This window comes from Galleria mellonella, unplaced genomic scaffold (assembly GCF_026898425.1).
Source record: "Galleria mellonella isolate WM207_F2 unplaced genomic scaffold, CSIRO_AGI_GalMel_v1 utg44, whole genome shotgun sequence".
NCBI classification, from domain to species: Eukaryota; Metazoa; Arthropoda; class Insecta; order Lepidoptera; family Pyralidae; genus Galleria; species Galleria mellonella.
This window is the reverse complement of record NW_026442100.1, coordinates 2905079-2929114: the sequence shown is the minus strand read 5'-3', so window position 1 is coordinate 2929114 and position 24036 is coordinate 2905079. Positions and strand designations below refer to the sequence as shown.

The window sequence follows — 24036 nt, the reverse complement described above, 5'->3', positions numbered from 1 at the left end:
ACGCAGTTAGACTTTAATGTTTTAAGAGGAACGCTACTGCCTTTCTCTTCTTACAATACATACTAATATATAAAGTGGAAGAAATTGTTTATTCGAACGCGCTAATATTAGAGGGCCAACCATGAAATATTTTCCGAAATTTCGGGTACGAACGAAACACCAAAATTGATGTTAAAATTACATGATACATGCCGTTTAAAAATATTAAAAATACAAAAATATGGTTCCTTTGGACTTTTTTTGTAGGATGTAGGAAGAACATTATGTGAAGCTCTATTTACTGAGTAGATATGGTTATGAATAAAAATACGAAATAGAGTCCGAAAATTCGAATTTTCATTTCATGGTAAACCCCTGGAAGTAAGAGTCGGATTCCAAAGAATCTTTTTGCACTCACTTTAATGTAACTCACTTTATTGTGGAAGGATATAGGCTATTCAATATCGTAATACGACCATGGGCGAAGCCGCGGGATACAGCTAGTTAGTAATATAATAATTATATCGAATAATATTAATCTCATTATTTACCATGAAGGTTATTTTTTCCTCTAAACAGCTGTTAGGTATTTTTATAAACGTAGGTTGACCTAATGTTGAGTAATTAGTAAGGCCTTGGTTCGTTATTGGAAATCGGATGAAAACTATGGTATATTTAGTTTTACTTTTTTTACGTATTGTTATTATTTTTATAAATCGAAAAAGGAATGTTGCGTTGGTTTGGTCATTTGGAGAGGATGGATGAAAGAAGAATTACGAAAGAGATTTATCGAGCAAGAATAAATGGAGATGTTGGTAGGGGCCGCCCTAGACGGACGTATGTTGACCAAATAGGCGACGTGCTGAAGAAGGGCCAAATTAAAAGTACCCGTAACCGGCGAGCATGTATGAAAAGATTGATGAATGTGGAAGAAGCGAAAGAGGTTTGTTTGAATCGAAACATTTGGCGTTTCATTGTTTCTGCCTACTCTAATGGGAGACAGGCATGACAGATATGTATGTATGTATGTATGTTATTATTATTTTTACAAACTGGAACTTTAGTATCTAATACCATATTCCATATTTTTGTTTTCTTATTACAAATAAATAAATAAATATAATTTTAGCAATTTATTCACTTCAGAAACTTTAGTCTCTTAATAATATTTATTTCCATATTTCAGTAAATGTTGTATTCGTGGGCACCTACTGTGCCGCGCGATGCGAATGACATCCCACTGATACGAGCCTGCAACAGCAGCCAACCCAGGTCAAGACCTTTTACCAGAGGGAGACTGTACAAAAGTCGATTGCTTGGATTCCTCTGTCCCATTCGTGTTTCTACCGTGAAGCAGTTGTGTTTGCATGGCTGTTTTGGTTTGAAGGATAGAATATAACAGTGAATTTACAGGGTACAGAGAAATAATACCCGAGTCCTCAGGAATGGCAACGCATGGGGGGTATCATGGGCGAAACAGTATACTCTGTTATGTCCATGCTACTGCTCATGTCTACAGGCGACGGTTACCACTTTCCATCAGGTGGGCCATCAGCTTGTTTGCCATTCTAAGTTGTATAAAATAAAAAAAAAGATACGTTAGAGGGAAAAGAATTGTTAGTAATGGGGTTTAACTGACCCATTACTATCAACACACCCACCTTGTTCGGTCGACTTTCACGCGGTTTCCCCTGGAAACCATCGTGGTTAATGAAATTCGTCACAATGGGCTGACTGACCTGCATTCATCGTCACCTATCATCCCTCACTGGTACCCCGCCAGCGTATACGCATTAAAAAAATAGATACGTTATCTCTACCGCATGTATGAGACAGAACAAGACAGATACGTCCGGCGTCTTCATCTTTCTCATGCGTACACTAACGGAAAGGTATCTATCGACAGATTCATTTATCATTCATCTGGGGGGCGTATTTATTGATTGATTATAAACATCACGCTTTGACTATGATAACTGCCTCATTGTATAAAAAAGCAAGACTCAAGAACTTATATCCATTTACGATATCAGGGTTATATTTTTATTTGCAATCTTTAAAGCAATCTGGGTTTCGTATAAATCTTTGATTCATGCTTGCGGGAGTGTTAAGCGAATCACAAACGGAATTACCTCCATTTATAACTTACGTGCACCGTGTAGGTAGCATTAATTGTGCTAGCATTTGAAATTGTATGATTCATTATTAAAAGGTAATCTTTTGACATTCGCGGGTAGTGACCGCGTGCCGTGTGGATCTGGCATAGAACGGGCCACCCCTTCCTTTTTTATGGGTGTCGAAAGAGGCAACTAAGAGAACTTAATAGTTGAAGGATGAACAGCGTCCCTCTTAAAACATCGCAAAAATCTAACTGCCAACTCACCTACCAATCGTGGCAACTACTGGTAAAATCCCCACAATTAAGGGAGGCCTATGTTCAGGAGTGGACAGTAACAGCTGATATGATGATATACTCGGAAAGGACTATGGAGTGATTGAAAGTCAGTTTCAATCTGAAAGATAGAGACCTATCGATGGGTTTTTTTTAATGGGTGATAATGGAAAGGTAACACCAGTGAGAGATGATAGGTGAGGATGAAAGCATGTAAGCTAGCCCATCGAGACGAATTCCACTAGAATTAACCACGACGTTTCCAGGGGGAACCGCGTGGAAGTCGACCTGATAGGGTGTATTGACCTATCAATGAGGTACCCATTTAGTAGCTTTGTACCAATCAGGTAGAAAAATCAAAATACTTGTTATTAAATTAGAATTATTTTATTTAATTCCGTTACCATTAGATGTGTGTGACTGTCAACACTCGAAGATTGACCGGCACTATTACTACCAGAAATTCATATTAGTCATCAATCTCCGACTGCCATTTAGCTCACGCATCTTTTGCGACACGTGTTTCACCTCTAACGAGGCATATTCAAAGCAAACAAGATTTCTTTAAAATACTCAATGTATGTTTATTGTAATTTGTACCGAGCAGCAAGATATTTCTAGAAACAGATCAAATTAAACAATCCAAAATTCCGAATATAGCTCCAATAACACAAATATTCAGTTACGTTCACGATAAATATTTGTTATTCATCCAACTAGAATACATAATGACGATGTTGGAGATCAATAGTCGACAAATATATTTCAATGATTACTGGAAATTTTATCCTGTCTAATATTAAAAACACGAAAACGGATGTTTATCTACCTCTGTGTGCCTTCCCTTATTCATAAAAACGTCAAGTCTCTCATAAACCTATTGAAATGTTTTGTCCTTTTCTTTTGCCACTAATTTCTCAATTTGAAAGACAGTGACAAAACTCTATAGTAAAAATAGGTTTGTAGAATGTCTTAGTTTTTATGAATAAAGGGGTAAACATATTTAAGGTCCGCGAGAGAAAATAGCTATTTCTATTCCTACGTAACTACTAAATCCCTTAGCTATTACAGAAATAATTACTAAAAACATACAAATGCAATTTTTTTTATGTTATTTCTTTCGAAATACCAACATTAATTATTAAAAAACCCAAGGATGGACGTGAAAGTAAGCATCAGTCATTGAGAATGATCACCTTAGCAAAATAAGAGACAAATTTAGGTTGTATGACGTTAACAAAATTCGTGGAGAGGCCGAAGAGTCGTGTCATTAATCTTTTACAATACGTAGATATAAAAAGAAAAATTATTGCCTTGAAAAGGTCTCACTCATACCGATCCTTACTAATACTATAAACTAGCTATCTACCCCGACTTCATACAGGAATGCCAATAAAAAAATGACACCAAATCTATGAATTTGGTAGGTATTTTTCAACCGGCTTTAAAATAAAGGAGATTCTTAATTCTTACCTCATAACTCCGTCACGTTTAAACCGATTTAGAAAATTATTCTTTATCTGAAGGCATATTTTAATAGGAAATGTGTCAAAATTTATTTCATAGTTTAGTTTTTAAATTAAAGTAAATTGAATAAATTGTAATTGTTTATATTTATAATAAGTTTACTATTGTAATCTTTGGGAGGAAACAATAAAGAGTATCTATCTATCTATCTATTAACTCTTTTTAATGTCTCCTATGTAAATATACAATAAAAATTTTTACAATACAATAATTGAATTTGTTAGAATTCAAGTTGGTTTTATTATAAAACACAATCTTAATAACATATAAATGTATGTACATTCGGGTTTTGTGTGTTGCAAGTAACCTATGTAAATAGTAATATGAAACACAACTGCGTAAAGTACAGAGGTTACGTAGCCGTATACTATTAGTGGCTATTATTTATATCTATATATAAATAATCCAATCTAATTATCGAAGCTATGTTTGTAAATCCGATTAAAGGAGATAAATGCGTTTCCATAATTGAACACAATTCTACTCCCTTCTCTCTCTATATAGTGTCGAAACTTACTAAGCAAAATCATCCTGTTCAGAGACTTGGGAATATATTTATTGGATGGTGTTGAAAAGTAGTGTATTTTATTTTCAATTAAATTCATTTATTTTATAAAAAAACATAGTTCTTGCGCAGTCAGCAAAAAAAAAATAGGATGATACTGAACCATTTATTTATTACTAGAGCGAGACATCTACGGGATTATATAATACAAAAAAGTTTTTTATTGTTTTACAATTTTTTTATTTTTAGTTTTTTTTTAATACAATTTAGAATGGCAAACAAGCTGACGGCCCACCTGATGGAAAGTGGTAACCGTCGCCTATAGACATGAACAGCACCATGGACAACAAACTATACTGTTTCGCGCATGATAACCCCCATGCGTTGCCATTTCTGAGGACTCAGATGTTATTCCTCTGTACCCAGTAAATTCACGCCACATCCCACCCTTGAAACCGAAACACAGCCATGCAAACACAACTGCTTCACGGTTGAAATACGAATGGGACAGAGGTGCCCAAGCAATCGACTTTTGTACAAAGTCTCCCTCTGGTAGAATAACATAAAACAATCAAAACACACAAAATAGTTAAGTAGATACGGCTTACTAAGCCCTAGTATTGGCGTGACTTCTGTATTGTATTTATCGGCTAAAAAAATTTGTTTTAAAATATCAAGTCTTGTTTTTAGATAAGTGTGAAATTTAGTACACGATTGATTTATATTTATCTTCGTAATCAAAATAGCTTTAGCTAAAAGGCGCCGTACCACGCATCTCGAGCGAAAAAAGTACATTTTAAATTACTGTTTGGTCTGTTTGCAAAAGTGGGACCATATCGGTCTCGCTGGGGACATCGGGGACAGACCGCCTATAATCGGGACTGTCCCGCCCAAAGCGGGACGTATGGTCACGTTAATGATACATATAATTTATTACTCCAATCACCGCCACCTTGATTATAAGTGGCAGTAATAAAATTATAAGAATAAACATCGCATAATTATCACGTTACTCGACCTTAATCATACCACATTTTCTCATACAACTCGTTAGTGTTAATAAGTAGTGACCATTTATTACGAGAAACGTCATTTGCTTCGGCATCTCTGTCCCATTCATGTTTCTACCGTGAGGCAGTAGTGTTTTTTTTTTTGATGGGTGAAAATGGCATGGTAGCCCCGCCTGCGCTAACGGGATACGCTGGCGGAGCACCAGTGAAGGGTGATAGATGAGAATGAAAACAGGCCAGTTAGCCCATCATGATGAATTCATCAGGAATTAACCATGATAGTTTCCAGGGGGAACCGCGAGGAGGTCGACCTGGTTGGGTATATTGCTAGCAATGGTATTCTCAATCTCCATTACTAACAATCCCTTTTCCCCCGAAACAGTAGTGTTTGCATGGCTGTTTTGGTTTGAAGGGTAGAATATGACATTGAATTTACAGGGTACAGAGGAATAATACCTGAGTCCTCAGGAAAGGCAACGCATGGGAGGTATCATGGGCGAAACAGTATACTCTGTTCTGCACATGTCTATTGGCGTTACCATTTTCCATCAGGTGGGCCGTATACTCGTTCGCCATTTTCAATTGCATAAAAAAAGTTTTGTCACTGTGTAGTAAAAATACAAGGTGACTTCTACTTCTTTAAATCTACAGGAAGTAGAAAGAAGAAACTATGGGAACAAAACATAGCAAGATACTTCAGTGCAAGGGAAGGATATCCCGAAAATTACGGCAATTGCAATCAACTGATTGCAATCAATTTCAACCGACTTTAAAAAGTAGAGTCGGAAAACATTCTCGAAACTCAATTGGACTGTATGTATGATACGCGATATTTTCACCGATTTTGATTATGACTCTTGTTTTAAGGGATTCTTTATTGAGACTTCTTTGTGGCCATGATGTAAATGAAAGTCTGGCCACATATATATTTATTCATTCATATATTGTTGTTCTAAAGAATATTATTTTTCACTGTGACCCGTACATTCTTCCGTATTGGATTCGAAGCTTATGAACCTTTTGCAACATATTTTATACCACTGAGGTGACGAACGGCTTACCTCATGGTAAGCAGTTACCGTAGTCTAGGAAGCCTATGAACATGACTGCGATCCGCAATTAATTACATGAGCTTAAATGGTTTCCTTCAAACCTCTGTATTGAAAGTCGAGTTCACAGAATATCTCACGTAACTTGTTATTCACCTCCTATTTCACTGAAATACGCTAATGAAGCTAAACACACAACAGTAAAGGTTGAAGGGATCTTAACAAATTTCCTTTAAAGAGAAGAAGATCTTAATGGGCGATAATAGAATGGCAACCTCACCTGCGCTAATAGTGTACACCAGCGAGGCACCAGTGAGGGATGGTAAATGAGAATGAAAAGGCAGGTCAGTTAACTCATCATGATGAATACCACAGAGAGGTTAACCTGATAGGGTATATTGCTTATAATTGGGGCTGATAGTCCCCATTAGTAACAATCTCTCCCCCCCCCCCCCCACTCCTTTGAGGAAGGAAGTATAGTGTGTATAATACCAAACCCTCTAAATATATATATATATATATAAATATGTTATCAGATACAATATATGAGCATAATTCTTATAAAAGAATCAAATTTGAAAAAAAAAAAACCTTGTTAAATTAAAAGATTTTTCCTATGAGACAGCAACTTGAAATCTGGTGGATCAAACACCTTTTATGTAATATGATTACTTGCAAAATACAAAGACATTTAGATGATTCGCACTAGTGATCAGTATGCTGCAAACATGAGTATTATAGTAGTAACCATGACCCAAGAAAACCACCATAAGTTGCAAAAGGTGATATAACAGATGTAAACTTCATAAGTAGGTAATGGTGACTCAATATTGTGAAATGATAAGAATTCTGTTATTTTATTTTCAATAGAAATACCGTAAGTAGCAAGCATTGTATTTGCAGCAACTACTGATTTATCATGTTATGTTACATCAGTACCGTTTGTTTGCTGATGCAATATCAACAGTTCCTCATTCTATGATAATAATATTTACACACTAAGTTCCTAATAGCTCTCCTAGCTTGGGAAAAGAGATTTTAGTAATAGCCCCTTTGTTAGCAATATACCCTACCCTATCAGACAGACTTCCTCCTCCTCCTAGTCACAAACCACCATGATTTATTTCTGCTGAATTTGTGACAATTGACCAAATAATTTTATTTTTAACTCTCATCTCTCATTAGTGGAGTCACCAGTAAATATTGACGGTATAGGTTATGGGATGGAGAAGGGATTGTAAGTAATGGGTATTAGTAGCCTTTGGATGAACATTTTGGATGTTTAGAGACTATGTTTAAGATTGTAATTATATAAACTTCAAATATCAATCTCCTTATACATAAAAATGTCAAACCTCTCTAATAAACCTATTTTAGCTATTGAACTATTTTGTTCCTTTCTTTTGTGCTAAATCAGTTTAATTTAATTGAATCAGTTTAATTGAAAGTGGCAAAACAGAGTAATAAATAAAATTGGTTTGTAGGAAGTTTTAGTTTTTATAAATAAGGGTTTTACACATTCCTACATATATATAGTTATTTCGTTTCCACATGAAAAATCCACTAAAATTAAAAAGTAAAGGTAATTTCAAAGTGTATACATATGAGGTTAAAACAAAATAATGATAACACTATTTTAAAATAAAAATATCCAAATTTGAGTATAGTAAATATGCTTAAAGTACATTACACTCAACTATATCTGTGATGTTAATGTAAAACTGCAAAATTTAATTCACACAATGGGCAAAGGTTGGCAGCATTGACCTCTGTGATTGGATACCATCTGTTCCATATTGCCTCAATGTATCACAATTGGGAATGATCATAAATATTTCATGAAGCCTCATTACATACTGGAAGCTTACAATTGAGAAAGACAACAAATAAATGTAAAATATTCCAGGCTTCATAAAAGATATAAAAAGATAATATTTTAGAAAAATACATAATTACTATACAATTTTATTTTTCATAATACAGAGTGTTTTTATGGAATGCAATAGGTCAAATTTACTTTAAATTTGGACCATTATAGACAAAATTATAAAAACTAAAACCTCCTAGCCTATTTTAACTATTACACTGTTCTGTCATTTTCATTCAAACTAAAAATTTTGCACAAAAGAAAGAGACAAAACAGTTCAAACAGCTAAAATAGGTTGAAAAATAGGAGAAGTTTGATGTTTTTGTAAATAAGGAAATAATCTGCTCTGATACAATTGCATTCTGATACAATAACGGGTCTACAGTATTCAAGTGTGAAATATGGTAGCAAGCTTAAACATAGAAATAAATGATTCCACTCTAAAATATTGAGAGTAATGACAGATTAAGACATAGGAATTTAAGCATTCAAAATAAATTCTCACATTAAACCTTTGGCAAGGATACTGATGTGTATAAATGACACCTAATGAAAAGATAAACCCTTCAGGATTTACTTTACTCAATATAAATGTGTGCCTCAAACCCTTTCAATGTCTAATCCATTTGTAAATACTTCCTGAGCATCTTTTAAGATAGACCTCAATATAAGGTAAAAAAAAAAAAATTATGAGAAACAGTCAACAAAATACCAGTGATGTCTTTGATAAGGATATATGACCCACAGATACAACAACATGGCCAAACAAACTGGACATGTTCCAAAGAACTAGCCCAATGTGATAATAATAATTGATTAATACAAATGACACTTCATGTATGGGTCTATTCCACTTTAGTCTCTAAAGATTAATTGTAGTAAAATAATAAATAGGAAACAAAATTTAATTAAATATATTTAAGTCTCAATGTTTTTTGCTATGCCATTATAACTTGAAGAATAATGTAAAGTAATGGTTGTGATTTGAGATAAAAATATGCATTTGTTTAACAACTACTCAGGCCTATATATATCCTTTTTAATATACCTATATAAAATATTAATTTAATTGCATAAAGGTTGAATACTTGACCTGATAAAATATGTGCAAATGTGTGCAGTTTGGATCTCACTACATATATTCATACAAGCAACTGTTGATAATGTTACAAGTGCTAGTACCTGAGTGGGCGAACCTCCTGCCGACGAGAGGACTGTCGAGGAGTAAGCGTCGTATGGACCAGCGGCCTAGCAGGCCGCCGCCCCAACCGCAACCACCGCCGCTTCCGCGCCGCATCCCTTCGCGTTCCACCATCACAACAATCAACTTTTACACATTACACACTAAACATCGTTCTAGCTATACGAGTCTATACAAATACGATCACACGACCGACATTACTTCTGCAGATTGTAGATTACCGCTATGATACATTGGCGATTTGCTCACAAGACCTCACAACGGTGTGTTGAGTAATAACCGACCCGCAACGCATCAGAGAGAAAGTACCGATGGTCAGATGGAATGTACGTGGTCGCGGCCGCTTTACCGCAGATGCAGTTTCAGGTGGGGAAGAAAAGCTGTTATCGAATCCGTCCTCTCATTGTTTAACTGAGATAATTCGCTTAAGCCGGAAAGCGTATCACGATAATAATATTATTCGTTAAATATTTAATTTAACAATTTTAACGACCGTACGTTACAATGGTAAAAATAGTAATGCTAAGTATTTTACCAAAATAAAATTAAACAGAACGACCGACGAAAGGAAAAAGTCAGACAACAGCTGTCAAAATGGCTGTAATGTGACCACATTAAAAAAATGTATAGTGCTAACAACTCGACTAAAAGTTGCTAAAAGAAACAAAATGATTCTACTGAAATAATGGACTCCGTAAATGGCTTGAATTAGAGTGTTATTGCTGCTTGTAGGACAAAGACGAAATATCTTTACTTTATAAGTGTCACAAGAGGTAGTAGTTATAAGAAGTCCATTATCCTTGGTATAATATAATAATTTTAGCTACTATCTATACTAATAACACAAACAATATAATATTATATACATTCATTCATTTAGGGTTCATTCTTTGTTGCTATTTCTTTAAATTCATCCTTTGATCTAATATTTTAATTTAATGATTACGGGCAATTATAAGCCATTATAGACTAAATTTGTATTAACTGTGACTTAAGTTTTTTAGAAATTTAATTCATATTGGTATAACACAGATCATATAATACTTAATAATACTATACCTCCTTGTTCTTAGTACTATACTAGTAATTGACACATTCAATCATTGCTCAGTATTGTTCTCTGTGGTGTGTTATCAATAACAATGTCAATTCGTCATAGATTAAGCATAGTATCTGCTTTTTAATTTATTATTAATCTTTTTATCTTTCTCATGCCCCATAATTTTACTTCATTTGATTTCTACCATTTTTAGCTTTTAATTAAAGTCAAAGTCTTTATCATTACTAAAGAAAATGTTGACTCCTTCAAAAACACTTTTAAAACTTGTGATAGTATCCATAACAATAAATTCTGTGATATGTGAAAATAAATACACAAGAAGTGCGAACGAAAAGAAAACAGAGGTGGATTTTAGAACTTTGGATAAACCTTTCAGGATGAATAAACTAAATCTCTTGTGGACAAAAGCGCAACATGTAAGTGTACTTACACAATTTTTCTGCGAACTCACTAGACAAAGAGTAATTGTATTTATTCATCATCATCTCAACCGTTATCTGTCTACTGGTGAACCTAGATCTTCCCTAAATTACTGACATAAGAAATGGTCCAGAGTCACCTGCATCCATCATCCAATTAATTATATTAATTATTTTATTTTATTAATTACAGCGACTAACAGAACCCAAGTTGAAGTCTTTGTACAGTGACTTGATGATACAAGATAAAGAAGAAATCACATACAAGAGAGTAAAAAGTGACGGCGGTGATAAAGAGGGTCTTAAGGAAGCAGATTTGAGACGTAAACTAACAAACATTATGAATAACTATGGCTTGCGTGAGCACTTTGAAGATAATGCTCCTAGGCAAAAGCAATATCCAGTAAGTATATTATTTTAACTTAAAACAAGCTAAAAATATTTTTTTACCATAAGGAAAAATTCTGAAAAAGTTCATTATTTACTAATAATTTTAATTAATTTTTATTAATTTTAATTTTAATTCATAATATTTTCATCTTATACTAAAAGATTTTTTTTATTTATGCAAATTATATGCAATGGCAAACAAGCTTATGGCCCACCTAATGGAAAGTGGTAACTGTCGCCTATAGACATGAGCAGTACCATGGATGTAATATACTGTTTTGCCAATAATACCCCCTATGCATTGCCATTCCTGGGTATTCAAATATTATTCCTCTGTACCCTGTAAATTCACTGCCATTATATTTTTTAAAAAGCCTGAAACTATCAATTTAGGGAATAATATTCTAAATTTTTGTTTTTATGTGACACTCAAAATGGAAAACAGTTATTTGATACTGATAATAATTGTCAATCATGTGTCTTATTGTATACATAAGTTTTTAAGTTGTGAAATACCCAAATTCATGTGTTACTTGTGGAAACCTGCAATGCTATGAAATGTTATCTTATGCAAGTTATCATTAAGAACCACTTTAAAATCTTGGTAAGATAATTTTTCTGTATTGGTAGGATAGTCCTTCTGTAACCTAAGTCTTTGGGGAGACTGAATAGAATGAATAGAATGCAAGTTTTGGTTCATTTTTACTTTGAGGAAACAAATCATATGTGATACATGTTTTGTTCCCTCAAAGTTAAAATAAACTTAAACATGCATGCATTCCAAATTAACATAAACTATATTTGAAAGAACTCATTGGAAAGAACCTGAGCCATTATAAAGATGAGGGACTTATTCACAAAGGATGAATTTTCTCTCCATAACAGCTCTTGTGTTACAAGCGACCATATACTATAGAGACTGCTTACCATCAGACGGGTTGGATACTTTTTGTCAATTTTGTGATATAAAAACATTTTCCATTGTGTCATTGACTTGTCATAAATAATAGTTGTTTGTATAATTTTGTTTTGTTTCGAAGGAAAGTCTCAATGAAATTACAGGGTATGGAGACATAATAATTACTTCAGGACTAGTGATACATGAAGAGTATTATTCACACATCACAGTATATTCTGTAATGTGATGCTGTTCATGTCTATAGACAATGGATATGACTTCCCATAAGGAGGGCTGTTTTTTTTTTTTAATGGATGATAATGGAAGGGTAACTCTGCCTGCACTACCAGTACTTGTTAATATGGCTCCAATGACAGAGATGATAGGTAAGAATGATACTGGGTAGTTAGCCCATAGTGACATATTCATAAAGCATTAACCGAAATGATTTCCAGAGGAAACTGTGTGGTTGACCTGATAGAAGGTTGTCTGGAAGAGATTGCTTAGCGATAAGGCCGCCTTTTGTATCATTTCTTATTACAGTTAAATGTGTTTACTATTTTATAAATGGTGCAATAAAGTGTACATAAATAAATAAATAAATAGAATGCAATGCTAGCAATGGGACTGTTGGGGGGAAAGGGATTGTTAGTAATTGAGACTAAGAATCCCATTGCTAGCAATATATCCACCCAGGTCGATCTCCATGCGATCCCCCCTGGAAACTATCATAGTTAATTCCTGATGAATTCATCATGATGGGCTAACTGACCTGCCTTTTCATTTTCACCTATCATCCCTCACTGGTGCCGCGCCAGCATTTACCGTTAGCGCGGACGGGTTGCCATTCCATTTTAACCCATAAAAAAAAGCAATGGGACTGTTAGATCCCCAGTATTAATAATTTCTTTTCCTCTGCAGTTAGCTCGTTTGCCCTTCCCAATTGCACAAAAAACAATTGCAATACTTTGCACAATTGAAGAACAATTTGTTTGCAGTCAAAATGTCTGTGCAGGCCTTGATATGATGTATTGGCAGACAAAAGAACGCCGCCAATTGTCCCTCAGTATAGAACCTAAATATACCTACTCTACAAGAAAAGATACTCAAAGACTTTCGTAATATTCTATTACACTATTTTGAATTATAATATATCCAGCTATATTTTGATTTTAAATATCAAAAATCGAAAATATATATTTCGATATCTGTGTATCGGTCAAAATTTACGATATCATACCAGATACTATTACCAGAGGGAGACTTTGTACAAAAGTCGATTGCTTGGGTACCTCTGGTCCATTCGTGTTTCAACCGTGAAGCAGTTGTGTTTGCATGGCTGTGTTTCGGTTTGAAGGGTGGGATATAGCGTGAATTTACTGGGTACAAAGGAATAACACCTGAGTCCTTAGGAATGGCAACGCATGGGGGGTATCATGGGCGAAACAGTATACTCTGTTATGTCCATGGTACTGCTCATGTCTATAGGCGACGGTTACCACTTTCCATCAGGTGGGCCGTCAGCTTGTTTACCATTCTAAGTTGTATAAAAATAAAAAAAAAGATAATACTAACTTACTATATCAGTAATAGCTAGCTATTTCCCGCGGCTTTGCCCGCATAAATCAGTATTTATATACTGTATTTGTATTCTTCATTCGAATTTTTTCAATACTAATTTCTTCATTCGATTTTTATGGTATCCTTGGAATAAAAAGTGTGGTGACACGTTCATTACTTTCTCTGCCATTAATAGGTTTCAACAGAACTCATTGAAAAATCAAACAACTTGAAATTAATACAGAAACACTTTCTAAATTAGTAACATATTAAAATATCAATAAATTAATTCTTTTATAAATTGTACTAAGTAACTACTATTAAACATTAGCAGATTGTTCTTTAGTCAGATTCATTAGAAAGAAAAAAAAAGCTTCACTGACAACTAATTGGATTTACAAAACAACCAAAAAAAAAGAGAGTAATATTTATACCATTACCTATTTTTTGTTTACGTTTTCGATAAATTCTATTGAAATAGATTATAATTTCCGTAATGGGCATAAAAATTATACGAGTATCAGGTAATGTATTGGTTCGGCACCAGCATATCGTGATTTATAAATAAGAAAAATCCGTAAATTCGATAGATTAATTTAATACACAAAGCTTTAATACAAGAGTTATCATAACAACATTATACCTATAATAAATCTGACTTATTCCTTAGCGGTTTCGTAACATAGCCTACACATGGTGGTACTTTTAAAACTAATATACCAAATAGGACTCTAAAACATAGACATTCTATATCTTTTTCTTTTTTACATAGAGGCAATTGCATCACTCACTGTTGGTAGATATCGCAACAAATAACTCTCGTAATTTCTAAATTGCATTTATTTTTGCCTGTAGCAAATGTTTTATCCCTTGTGACCATTAAGAGGTAAATTAATAAAGTTTTAAGAAAATCTATTCTGGTCTAAATTAACGTTTAAGAAAGTCAGTTGCCCCACTTTTTGTGACGGTAGCCTCGTCCGGCGGTCATTTAGTGTTATGCCTATTTTAGTAAATATTCGTTCACATGGTACACAGGACGCCATGACGTTTCCATAACTTTGGACCAGCTTGGAAAGATAGGGGTATGTACACTTGTGACCACGCCACCACTCCAGTGGACAGCTCAATTCGTCTCCATTAAAAATTGGCTGCGGATCGTCATTTATATATGTATTGATCTCTTTTAACGCTTTCGACAAAGGACTTGCTGTGTTCATCTTTTGGCCGACTATTTTATTGAGTATAGCTCGAAATCCATCAGCATTGGTACTGCTACTAACAGAGGAAGATGACTGATCCTCTCCGATTTCTTGAGTAATAAGATTGATTAACATTTCTTGTACGTAGTTTTTAGTCTTCGTTGCTTCATCCTCATCACTAAAGACAGATAATTTGTATCTAGGATCCAAAAATGTACATGTACTAAACGTTCTACTCTTTTCTACAAGACCGAATTCAGTCGTCAAACCGGTTTGTAAGCGAGAGATCATTTCTTTTGTCACTTCATGAAATGGTTCTGATTCGAATTTGTCACAAGTCGTCATAAGGCAACGTGTCATTACAATGACAAGGCTTCCAGGCATATATTTTTCATTACTGATTGTTTCTGTGGCTTGGTCAAATGGTTGCAAAATTTTAGATACCTCTGTAAGTAAGTTCCATTCTATATTTGTGACGGCTGGTAAATCACTTTTTTGATCTGTCATTGTAACTTTTATATATTTCTCTAGATCGACAAAGCGCTGAACCATATGGTAGGTAGATTTCCACCGTGTGGGCACTTCTTGTAGGAAGCGTTTCGGCATACAGTCCGGTTGATCTTCTATTTGAGCCTTTAAAATTGACTCCAATGCTGTAGTACTTTTTTTATAATGGCGAACTATTTTTTTAACCTTCTCTAAAATCTTTTGAAGTTCCGGCACAGCTAAGGCATACTCAACTATTGAATTCAAGGTGTGGGCGTAACACCCAAATTGTTCCCATCCGATAATTCTAATCGCTTCTTGCACGTTGTTATTGCTGTCGGATACTATAAAATTTATTTTACCCGTAAGGCCCCATTCGGCTATAACATTGGTTAATAATTCTTGTATATCTTCACTCGTATCGGAATCTTGAAAATTACGACAATCTAACAGCGCGGTTTTCAATTCAAAATCACTGGTCATGTAATGAGCCGTGACGGCTATATATGACTCGTTCAGCTCCCGTTCATTAGCCGTCCATAAATCTATCGTAAGGCATACCGAGTAGTTACACGAGCTTAATGTCGTTTTTAATTCATTTTTGGTCTGGTTGTATAATGCGGGTAACATCACAGTGGAAATTGTTTTTCTGGTTGGCAGTTCATATCCTGGAATCCACCGCGCAAACTTCTTGAACGCTCTGTCGTCGACCAATGAGAACGGTTGATAACTGTCTATAAATAGATCTAATAAATCATCATCAATTTTTTTTCTCATCTCTTTCGTCATTCTTCTGCTAGTACTATCTCTTTTTACGGTTTGTTGCCTCGAAGCCGGCTTTGAAGTTGAGTCTGCGGAAGAAGATGCACCGGGGGAATCGGTCGCTAAATGCGTGGTACATATTAGGAGTGGTTGTTGTTCCTGACCTGTTGTTGATGCTCGTTTTAATTGTTCTGTCATTACCTCAGTATAAGCATCATAGTGCATTTTTTTTAAATGAGCCTTTAGATTCCCTGTAGAGCCTTTGTAGCTATAAATATCGCCACATACTCGACATTTGGCTTTTTTATCAATAATATCATATTTATTGAAATATTCCCATAATGGGCTAGTATGTGGACGAGACATTTTTATAGATGTACTTTTATAATATACCTATAAACACTTTTACTGTTCTTTTATTACTGTATAAATAGTTTCATCTAATTAAAATGTATTCAACCTCTTGGTTCATTCAATATCTTAAAATATGTATTATGCACACTGTTTATTATACGCGTACTTATTAGAGACCTATACAATTTAACACACACTCAATCTCGTTATAATAGGAACTTATAATGTTTACACATATATATGTTATACACTAAATGGTTATTCACTTTATATCGCCTTTAAAATGAAACCGAATAAAACATAAAACCAGTAAATTCGTATCAGATATTATTTTGTATACATAACCTAACTAACAATAACCATTATATTGCGTTATCCTTTGTGAAATATATGCGCCGCTTGATATGAACACGACGACGAATCAGCGGTATCTAATACATAGTTGGCCTGGCGCGTCGTTCGATACTGATATTGGACTATATATCTCTATATATAGATATTTATATGTTTATCGTATAATATGTATCGTCCATGCGGCGTCCCGTGGGGTTGCCAGGTCGGGCGAATTATTGCCTATTGAGCTAACTCTTAAAATTCTCTATAGATGACGTTTGATTAAGCGTTAAGAAAAAAAAAAAAAAACTATGCTTCAAATATTTTAAATGTTCTTGCGTCTTAAACCTTATCATCTTAGTCAATTAATTAGCTGCATGATAAAAATCCCTTTCTATATCGAATTAAATCAATATGATGATAAAATTGAAATTTAACCATAGATATGTAAGTATGACTATTATAGGTCGTTAATAGTAAATAGATCACGGTATCTCAACGATTTTTACGTCAAATCAGGAACTTAGGCGCTCTCCATGTGGTGGCTCAAGAATGCGCCGCGACGCACAGGATAACTTGTATCGCTGTACGGTATAATACATAAAAGCTAAAAAAAAAGCCTTTCTTTACTTTATATTTTACTATGTTTATATTCAGTCTATACAGTTTACAAATGTTACCCACATTTCTCCAATCACATTTCACTTTTCTCCAATAAGAAAAAGTTAGTTGACACGTTGTGTAATGAAGTGAGTTCAAGCGAGTACAATTGCGTGGCGTAGCACAGTATTACCCACGTCTAGTAGTAACTCTCGACGTTTGACACCTTAATTGGATCAAACGTTAGTAATCGCATACACGCGCTAATTACCTTATACCATGATCATGTAAGGAATATTATTATTATATGAATCGTTAACTGTCCCATGCTGAACTTTTCCATAAGAGTTTTGCCAGTAGTTGCAATTTGGGATGATGATTTTTAATCAAGATTTTACTGTAAAAATTTTTATATTAATATTTCGTATCATATGACCGCACAACACAGACAGTACACACCGAATATCGATGTATTGTTTAATGTGAACAATGACATGATAGCAGCGGTACCCCTATGAAATGCGTATACAAAAGAGCAGAACATTTCCTATAACTAACTCCTGTTCCCGAGTATGATGTCAATATGTGACTTAACATAAATTTTTGCCTATTTCATATATCACAATAATCACACTAATTGAATCCACGAGTTTGGCAGTTCTTGATGTTTAAATTTTTCTGTCGTTTTGTATCTTAAACAAAATATCGATTTGATTCACATATCTACTACTATCACTACATAAAAAGTTTTGTATCAAATTGTTAGTAATTACTAATTTTATAATTCGACTATTAAATTAATAATATACAAATTTTTATATTAGAATGTATTTATCAATTATTATTTCGATTTATATCACTGATAATGAAAAACAAGCCCTTTCCTTGCATTCACTATCTTAAAAAAGACGAAATAAAAACAAGAAAAAACTTTTTTTGTATTCAAAGGTGGTAAAAGCAGTATATTAATGACTAAATATAATAAATAAATTACGAAAATTTGTTTATTACTTAATTAACTGATGAGTATCGAAAATTACAAATTCTTAGTAAATATGAGTATACTACATTGGCAACATTATTGACCAATAACTGAAAAAAGGAAAGGACATTCCGGCGATCGGGTCGATTCGGCTACTTTCGTACCGATTCAAGCTCATATGTGAACAATTACTATTGAATGTAATGGACATCTTGTAAACTTGACAAATGCAACATCATGTCTATAATGTTTTAGGCAAATGCATTTCATTTCAATGGTTTTAGCGATTAACGAATTAGTAGTCGAATAAATTAGTAGTCAAAGGTTCTGACAAAATTAAAATTTTAAAAGCGCTCCCAATTTGGTGCAGTAGTTTTCAATGACGCCGGAAGAAACATGCATATAGACACAAAGATGTGGGGCAGGGGGGAGGGATTGTTAGTAATGCGGGCTACCAGTCCCATTACTAGCAATACACGTGAAGGTCGACCCTGTCAGGTCGACCTCCACGTGGTCCCCGTGGAAACTATCGTGTTGAATTCCAGGTGTATTTACCACAAAGGGCTTACCTGCCTACCTATCATCTCTCACTAGTGCCTCGCCAGCGTATACCGTTAGCGCAGGCGGGGTTACCATTCCATCATCAATTAAAAGAAGAAAAATGTAAAATATTGTTTTGCGAAATCTTTACAATTTTATAATTTTGTTAGTAAGATGTACAAATACATATTTGTATATTCATATTTTATAAGAGAAATAGTTACCAATTTAAATTAAAAAAAATTCCACCCATTGATCTCTGAAAAATAGCACGTTTTGTTTTTAATATGTGAGCCATCAAAAGTTACTAATTTTGTTTGACTTTGAATGGCTCGTTTTTTTTATACTAGATATTTCATCATATAATATCAGCTGTTAAGTTCCCACTGCTGAACATAGGCCTCCCCTTGGGGGGTTTGTCAGTAGTTGCCACACTTGACAGGCAGATTGGTAACGCAGGGTTTTTTTTTAATGGGTGATAATGAAATGGTATACCCGCTCGCGCTGTCGGGGTGTATGTATAGGAGGGGCACCAGTGAGGGATGATAGGTGATGATAAAAGCGGGTCAGTTAGCCTATCGTGACGAATTCCACTAGATTTAACCACGACGGTTTCCAGGGGGAACTGCGTAGGGATCGACCTGGTATTGCTAGTAATGGATTACTAAAAATTCTTTTCCCCCTGGTAACACAGTTAGGTTTAGGTAACCTTTTTAGAGGGACCATTAAGTTTTGTAGTACTTAGTCACCTCTTACGACACCCATGCGAAAGTAAGGGGTGACCCATTCTATGCCGGGACCACACACCTTGATACTTTATCCTTATTACAAATCTTTTTATTATTTTCAGGCTTATAACTCGGCCATAGATGACCACATCAATAGGAGTCTATTTAAAGATAAGAAATTGAATCAGTTGTGGGCAAAAGCTGAGGCTTCTGGGTTTACAAGAGAGGAATTGGCAGCCCTAAAGGAAGAATTCACGCATCATCAAGAAAAAATTGATCAGTACTATGATTTACTGAACGATGTGGAAGCTGGCGAAAAGAATCAGTATAAAAGTATGATTATTCAATAATTTATTTGTTTAAACTATCATCATAATCAGCCTACTGGAGTCCACTGCTGGAAATAAGCCTCTCCTAAGGCACCTCACTGACCACAATCTTTAGCTCTTATTTTCCAGTTTTTACCAGCCACTCTATGTATGTTGTCGGTCTATCTAGTCACAGAGAGTCCCACACTATGCTTGCCTATACGTAGTCTCCACTACAGAATACATCTGCTTCAACGATAGTCGGTTTGACGACAGATATGACCAATTCACTACCACTTCAACTTGAAAATCCGCTAAGCTACGTCGACAATTTTGTTCCTTTGGCGAATTACTTTGTTTCGGATCCTATCCCTCAGAGAAACTCCAAACGTAGCTCTTTTCATCGCTCGCTGAGCGACTGTCGACTTAGTGAGTTTAAACTTTATTGACCTATAGAATGTGGTACATGAGGTGGACTTAACGCTATAGGCAATATGACAATGGCCCATTCATGATAAATTTAGATCTTTTATTCCCTGTAACTGACACAAAAAGATTGAGCGTAGAATACTTTTGTGCAGTCTTTCATTAATAATTAACAAATTAAAATATATGCTTCTATATGCAATCTATAATACAGGCTGTATTATAGATTTTCCTTACTTAAACAACCTAAAATTTCAGATGCTATAAACGAGGACGAGTTAGAACAATACAATGAAATTGACGACCACCGTTTAAAAACAAATGAAATTAAAAATGACTACCTAGATAAAGCTAATTTAGTCAGAGAAAAACATAGAGGGCTCCGAGATGGAATGGACAGATTGCAGAGGATTACTGCCAGAGGTAATGTTTAAAGCATTGTAATAATGAAAATTATTCACGAATTTATCATTTTCCGTCTTTTATTACTTGATTTATTGATTTTCTATTATTATTATAGGGCCAAACAACAAGGAATTTATAGAGCCAAAAGTGCAGGGTCTGTGGAGAATGGCAGCTGCAGCTAACTTTACTGTGGACGAGCTGGCATCTTTAAAGGTAAAATTTATATTTTAGTCCTACTATTACTGAATAAATCAATCATTTAAATAAGTAGAAGACCCACAAGTTTCGTGTTATTAATATAATGTAATGCATGTGTTAGGTTGCAACAATTTGTATAAAAACTAGCTATTTGCCCACTACTTTGTATGCGTAAATTTCAGAAGCAAGAAAAATCAATAAAAATGACAAGTTCTAGATGATGTATCAAGATAAACCAAAATTAGATTTTTAATTTGACTTTCAAGAATACACCTGTGAAGAGCGCATTCAATTTGGTGCCTACTGCACCAAATTTTTGTACAATACCGGAACAAACATACCTACAGATAATATCTAACAGTTCTCATTTTCAGTTCCATTGCTCTCAGACTCCTTATATAAATTTAATTTTATTATATTGTAAAGACATTGTTTAGTTATTTTATTATATTAGTAAGCCAATTCCAACCTTAATTTATATATATATATTTTTTTATTATATAAACTACTTGACGCTGATTTTCTTATCTGTTCCTAGGTGGAGCTGCAGCACTACGAATCACGACTTCTCAAACTACGCACGTTGCATGCTGATCATGTAAGAAATGTAGACAAATATAAAAGCAAGGTTATTCTTTTTTTTTTTTATTATTTTTCCGACAACTTTATATAACGATGGTGTGTGGTGAAATATTTAATTTTACTACTAGGTTTCGGATTCTTAAATACTACATGTATAATATATAGAGTAATTTATACAGGTTTATCATTTTAATTTATACAGGTATATCATTAAAAAAAAAAAGCTATTCAATGAAAGTAATAATTTTCCTCATAAGTTTAGAAACGAGGGTTGAAGAAAGACAAAAAAGAAAATATTTGAAGCCTCCCATGCTAACTTGACAGCTGGACGCATCATATTAAATATGAAGATCAAAATTTGACATTTTTCGACGAATTTAGTAATAGCAACAGAAAACATTTAAATAATGTATGTCATAATTGTTTAAATTTCTTCTAGCAAATATTTCTTGTAGCCTGTATCATAGAATGTTTTATTAAATCAGAGTTATGATGCAGGTGGCAGCGGCCGGTGACAAGTTGGATCACTTTGACGACCAGCAGCAGATGATCAAGAAGCACTCGCGGAAAGTCGAGAAGATGCACGCCGATCTCGAAGGCAGAATACTCCAGCGTCACTCAGAGTTGTGAACTATGTTGTATAGTGTATAAATACTTTATAATATTTTGTAGTAGAGAAATAGATTATAGTGAAGTCTTATTGGTCGGCTATGACTGATTTGAGCGGCGTATACTATAAAACATGTATATGTATATGTATATGTACGGAGATAATATGAAGGCTGTAATTCGTCACGTGGTATAAGTGTCATATTGATTAGGTTAAAATGTGACTGAATTTAGTTATTTTTGATGGATTATCTCCATACATTTATATTTATCGCTCACCACGTCGCACTAATGTTACAAAGAATCCCAGATTGAAAATTCTAATTATTTTTCCTGTAGCTGGAAGAACAATATTTGTATTGTCCACAAAATTTGTGACTTCTTAGCAAGGTAACAGTGGTATATCATGACAAAGTTTCACTTCTTTGAGATCAAATTTGTATGAATTTATAACAACACAAGATGCATTTATTATTATTTAGAGGCATTCAACATGGTAGACATTTTATAAAATTTCTCCTCTGTCAAATTGCAAGTAAATTATTATTAGATTCATTAATAGATGTTGTATTATACAATGCAGCTATTTTCATTTTCGAAACGTTTTTGGCAAATACTTATTTTTAAATTGCTAGTAAAATAATTTTTAAAATATAAAAAAAAAGAGATTAAAAAATTGAAATTTAGAATAGATAACAAAATAAGTTAATTGCTAAAATAAAAGAAAAAAATGGGGGAATGAGCAAATAATATTTCACAATAGATATAATGTACGTTGTTTCCAATGTTGAATGCGTGAAACTTAGAGTCTTAGCTAATTTTCAATGACTAAAATTCTGTGTGGTATTCATGTTACATATCTCTTGAAAAAATTGTTAACGAGGAATCTCCCAGTAATAAGTTCTATTGTAATTATATATTTGTTTTTAAATAGTGTTTCATTTTGAAAATAACTATTTACCCCCTATTCCTTGCGCTTCCTCGCGCATTTTTGTCAACATCCATTCTTATAGGAAATTACCATAAGAAATATAACTTATAGTACTCTCAGGCTATTATTTTATTCTTTGCAACATTTGTAATATATCCCTATATTAGAGAATATATACCATATCAAAACTTTTGGTATAGACAACAAGGTGCTTAACAAGTTGTCTCAATTCCTGGATTCAAAGGTATTGCCAGAATACCGTATGTGGCCCAAAGAGATTTTTTTCCTGTTTAATTTTGACAAACAAAAATTGAAACTTAAAATGATATAATAAACATCATATATTTGTTTGAACACCATTAGCATTGGACAAATCAGAAAAAAATATAAATAGATAATAAAAATGAAATAACAATATTATTGAAATGAAATAACAATATTATTACAGTGAAATTACAGAGAAAGGAAGAAAATATCAGTATTCTCAGATAGGACAACACATGAGAGGTATTTTGGAATAGTTGATTAACACGGTAATTTTCATGTCTATATAGATGACCGGTTACGATATTCCATCAGGTCGGCCATAGACTTGTCATTCTAAATTACAATCGTTATTACATGTAACGCTTTTACGTGTACGTAATAGCGTGTTCCTTATAAAATAATTGGCTACCTATTTAGTTTCAGCCCGGGCAAATGATATGCTTCAACAGAATTGGTATCTGTTACTAGA

At 33.9% G+C, this 24036-nt stretch overlaps 3 protein-coding genes across 4 annotated transcripts in view; 1 reads left to right on the top strand and 2 right to left on the bottom strand.

Annotated features, from left to right (window-relative positions):
* The window catches only part of LOC113518992 (E3 ubiquitin-protein ligase RNF19B-like), an 87920-nt gene extending 77795 nt beyond the window's left edge, over positions 1 to 10125 (bottom strand). Inside the window, exon 1 of the mRNA XM_026904034.3 lies at positions 9512 to 10125. Within this exon, the coding sequence (XP_026759835.2) occupies positions 9512 to 9644 (133 nt within the window). The 5' untranslated portion in view covers positions 9645 to 10125. The remainder of the gene's footprint in view (positions 1 to 9511) is intronic.
* A 539-nt stretch (positions 10126 to 10664) lies between these two features.
* LOC113518835 (alpha-2-macroglobulin receptor-associated protein) lies at positions 10665 to 23300 on the top strand. Of its 2 annotated transcripts, none has more exons than XM_026903838.3 (7): positions 10665 to 11006; positions 11203 to 11412; positions 19964 to 20174; positions 20834 to 20998; positions 21096 to 21193; positions 21717 to 21776; positions 22259 to 23300. In XM_026903838.3, exons 1-7 carry the CDS (start codon positions 10824 to 10826, stop codon positions 22388 to 22390), a joined length of 1059 nt encoding a protein of 352 aa, XP_026759639.2. In that variant the 5' UTR covers positions 10665 to 10823; the 3' UTR covers positions 22391 to 23300. The 2 variants fall into 2 exon arrangements, with proteins under 2 accessions (XP_026759639.2, XP_026759638.2); XM_026903837.3 differs by having other exon boundaries at positions 10667 to 11006; positions 21717 to 21806.
* Positions 14436 to 17223, bottom strand: LOC128201475 (E3 SUMO-protein ligase ZBED1-like). The gene has a single exon (XM_052898587.1). It carries the CDS (start codon positions 16668 to 16670, stop codon positions 14760 to 14762), a length of 1911 nt encoding a protein of 636 aa, XP_052754547.1. The 5' UTR covers positions 16671 to 17223; the 3' UTR covers positions 14436 to 14759.
* Positions 23301 to 24036: the final 736 nt, after the last annotated feature.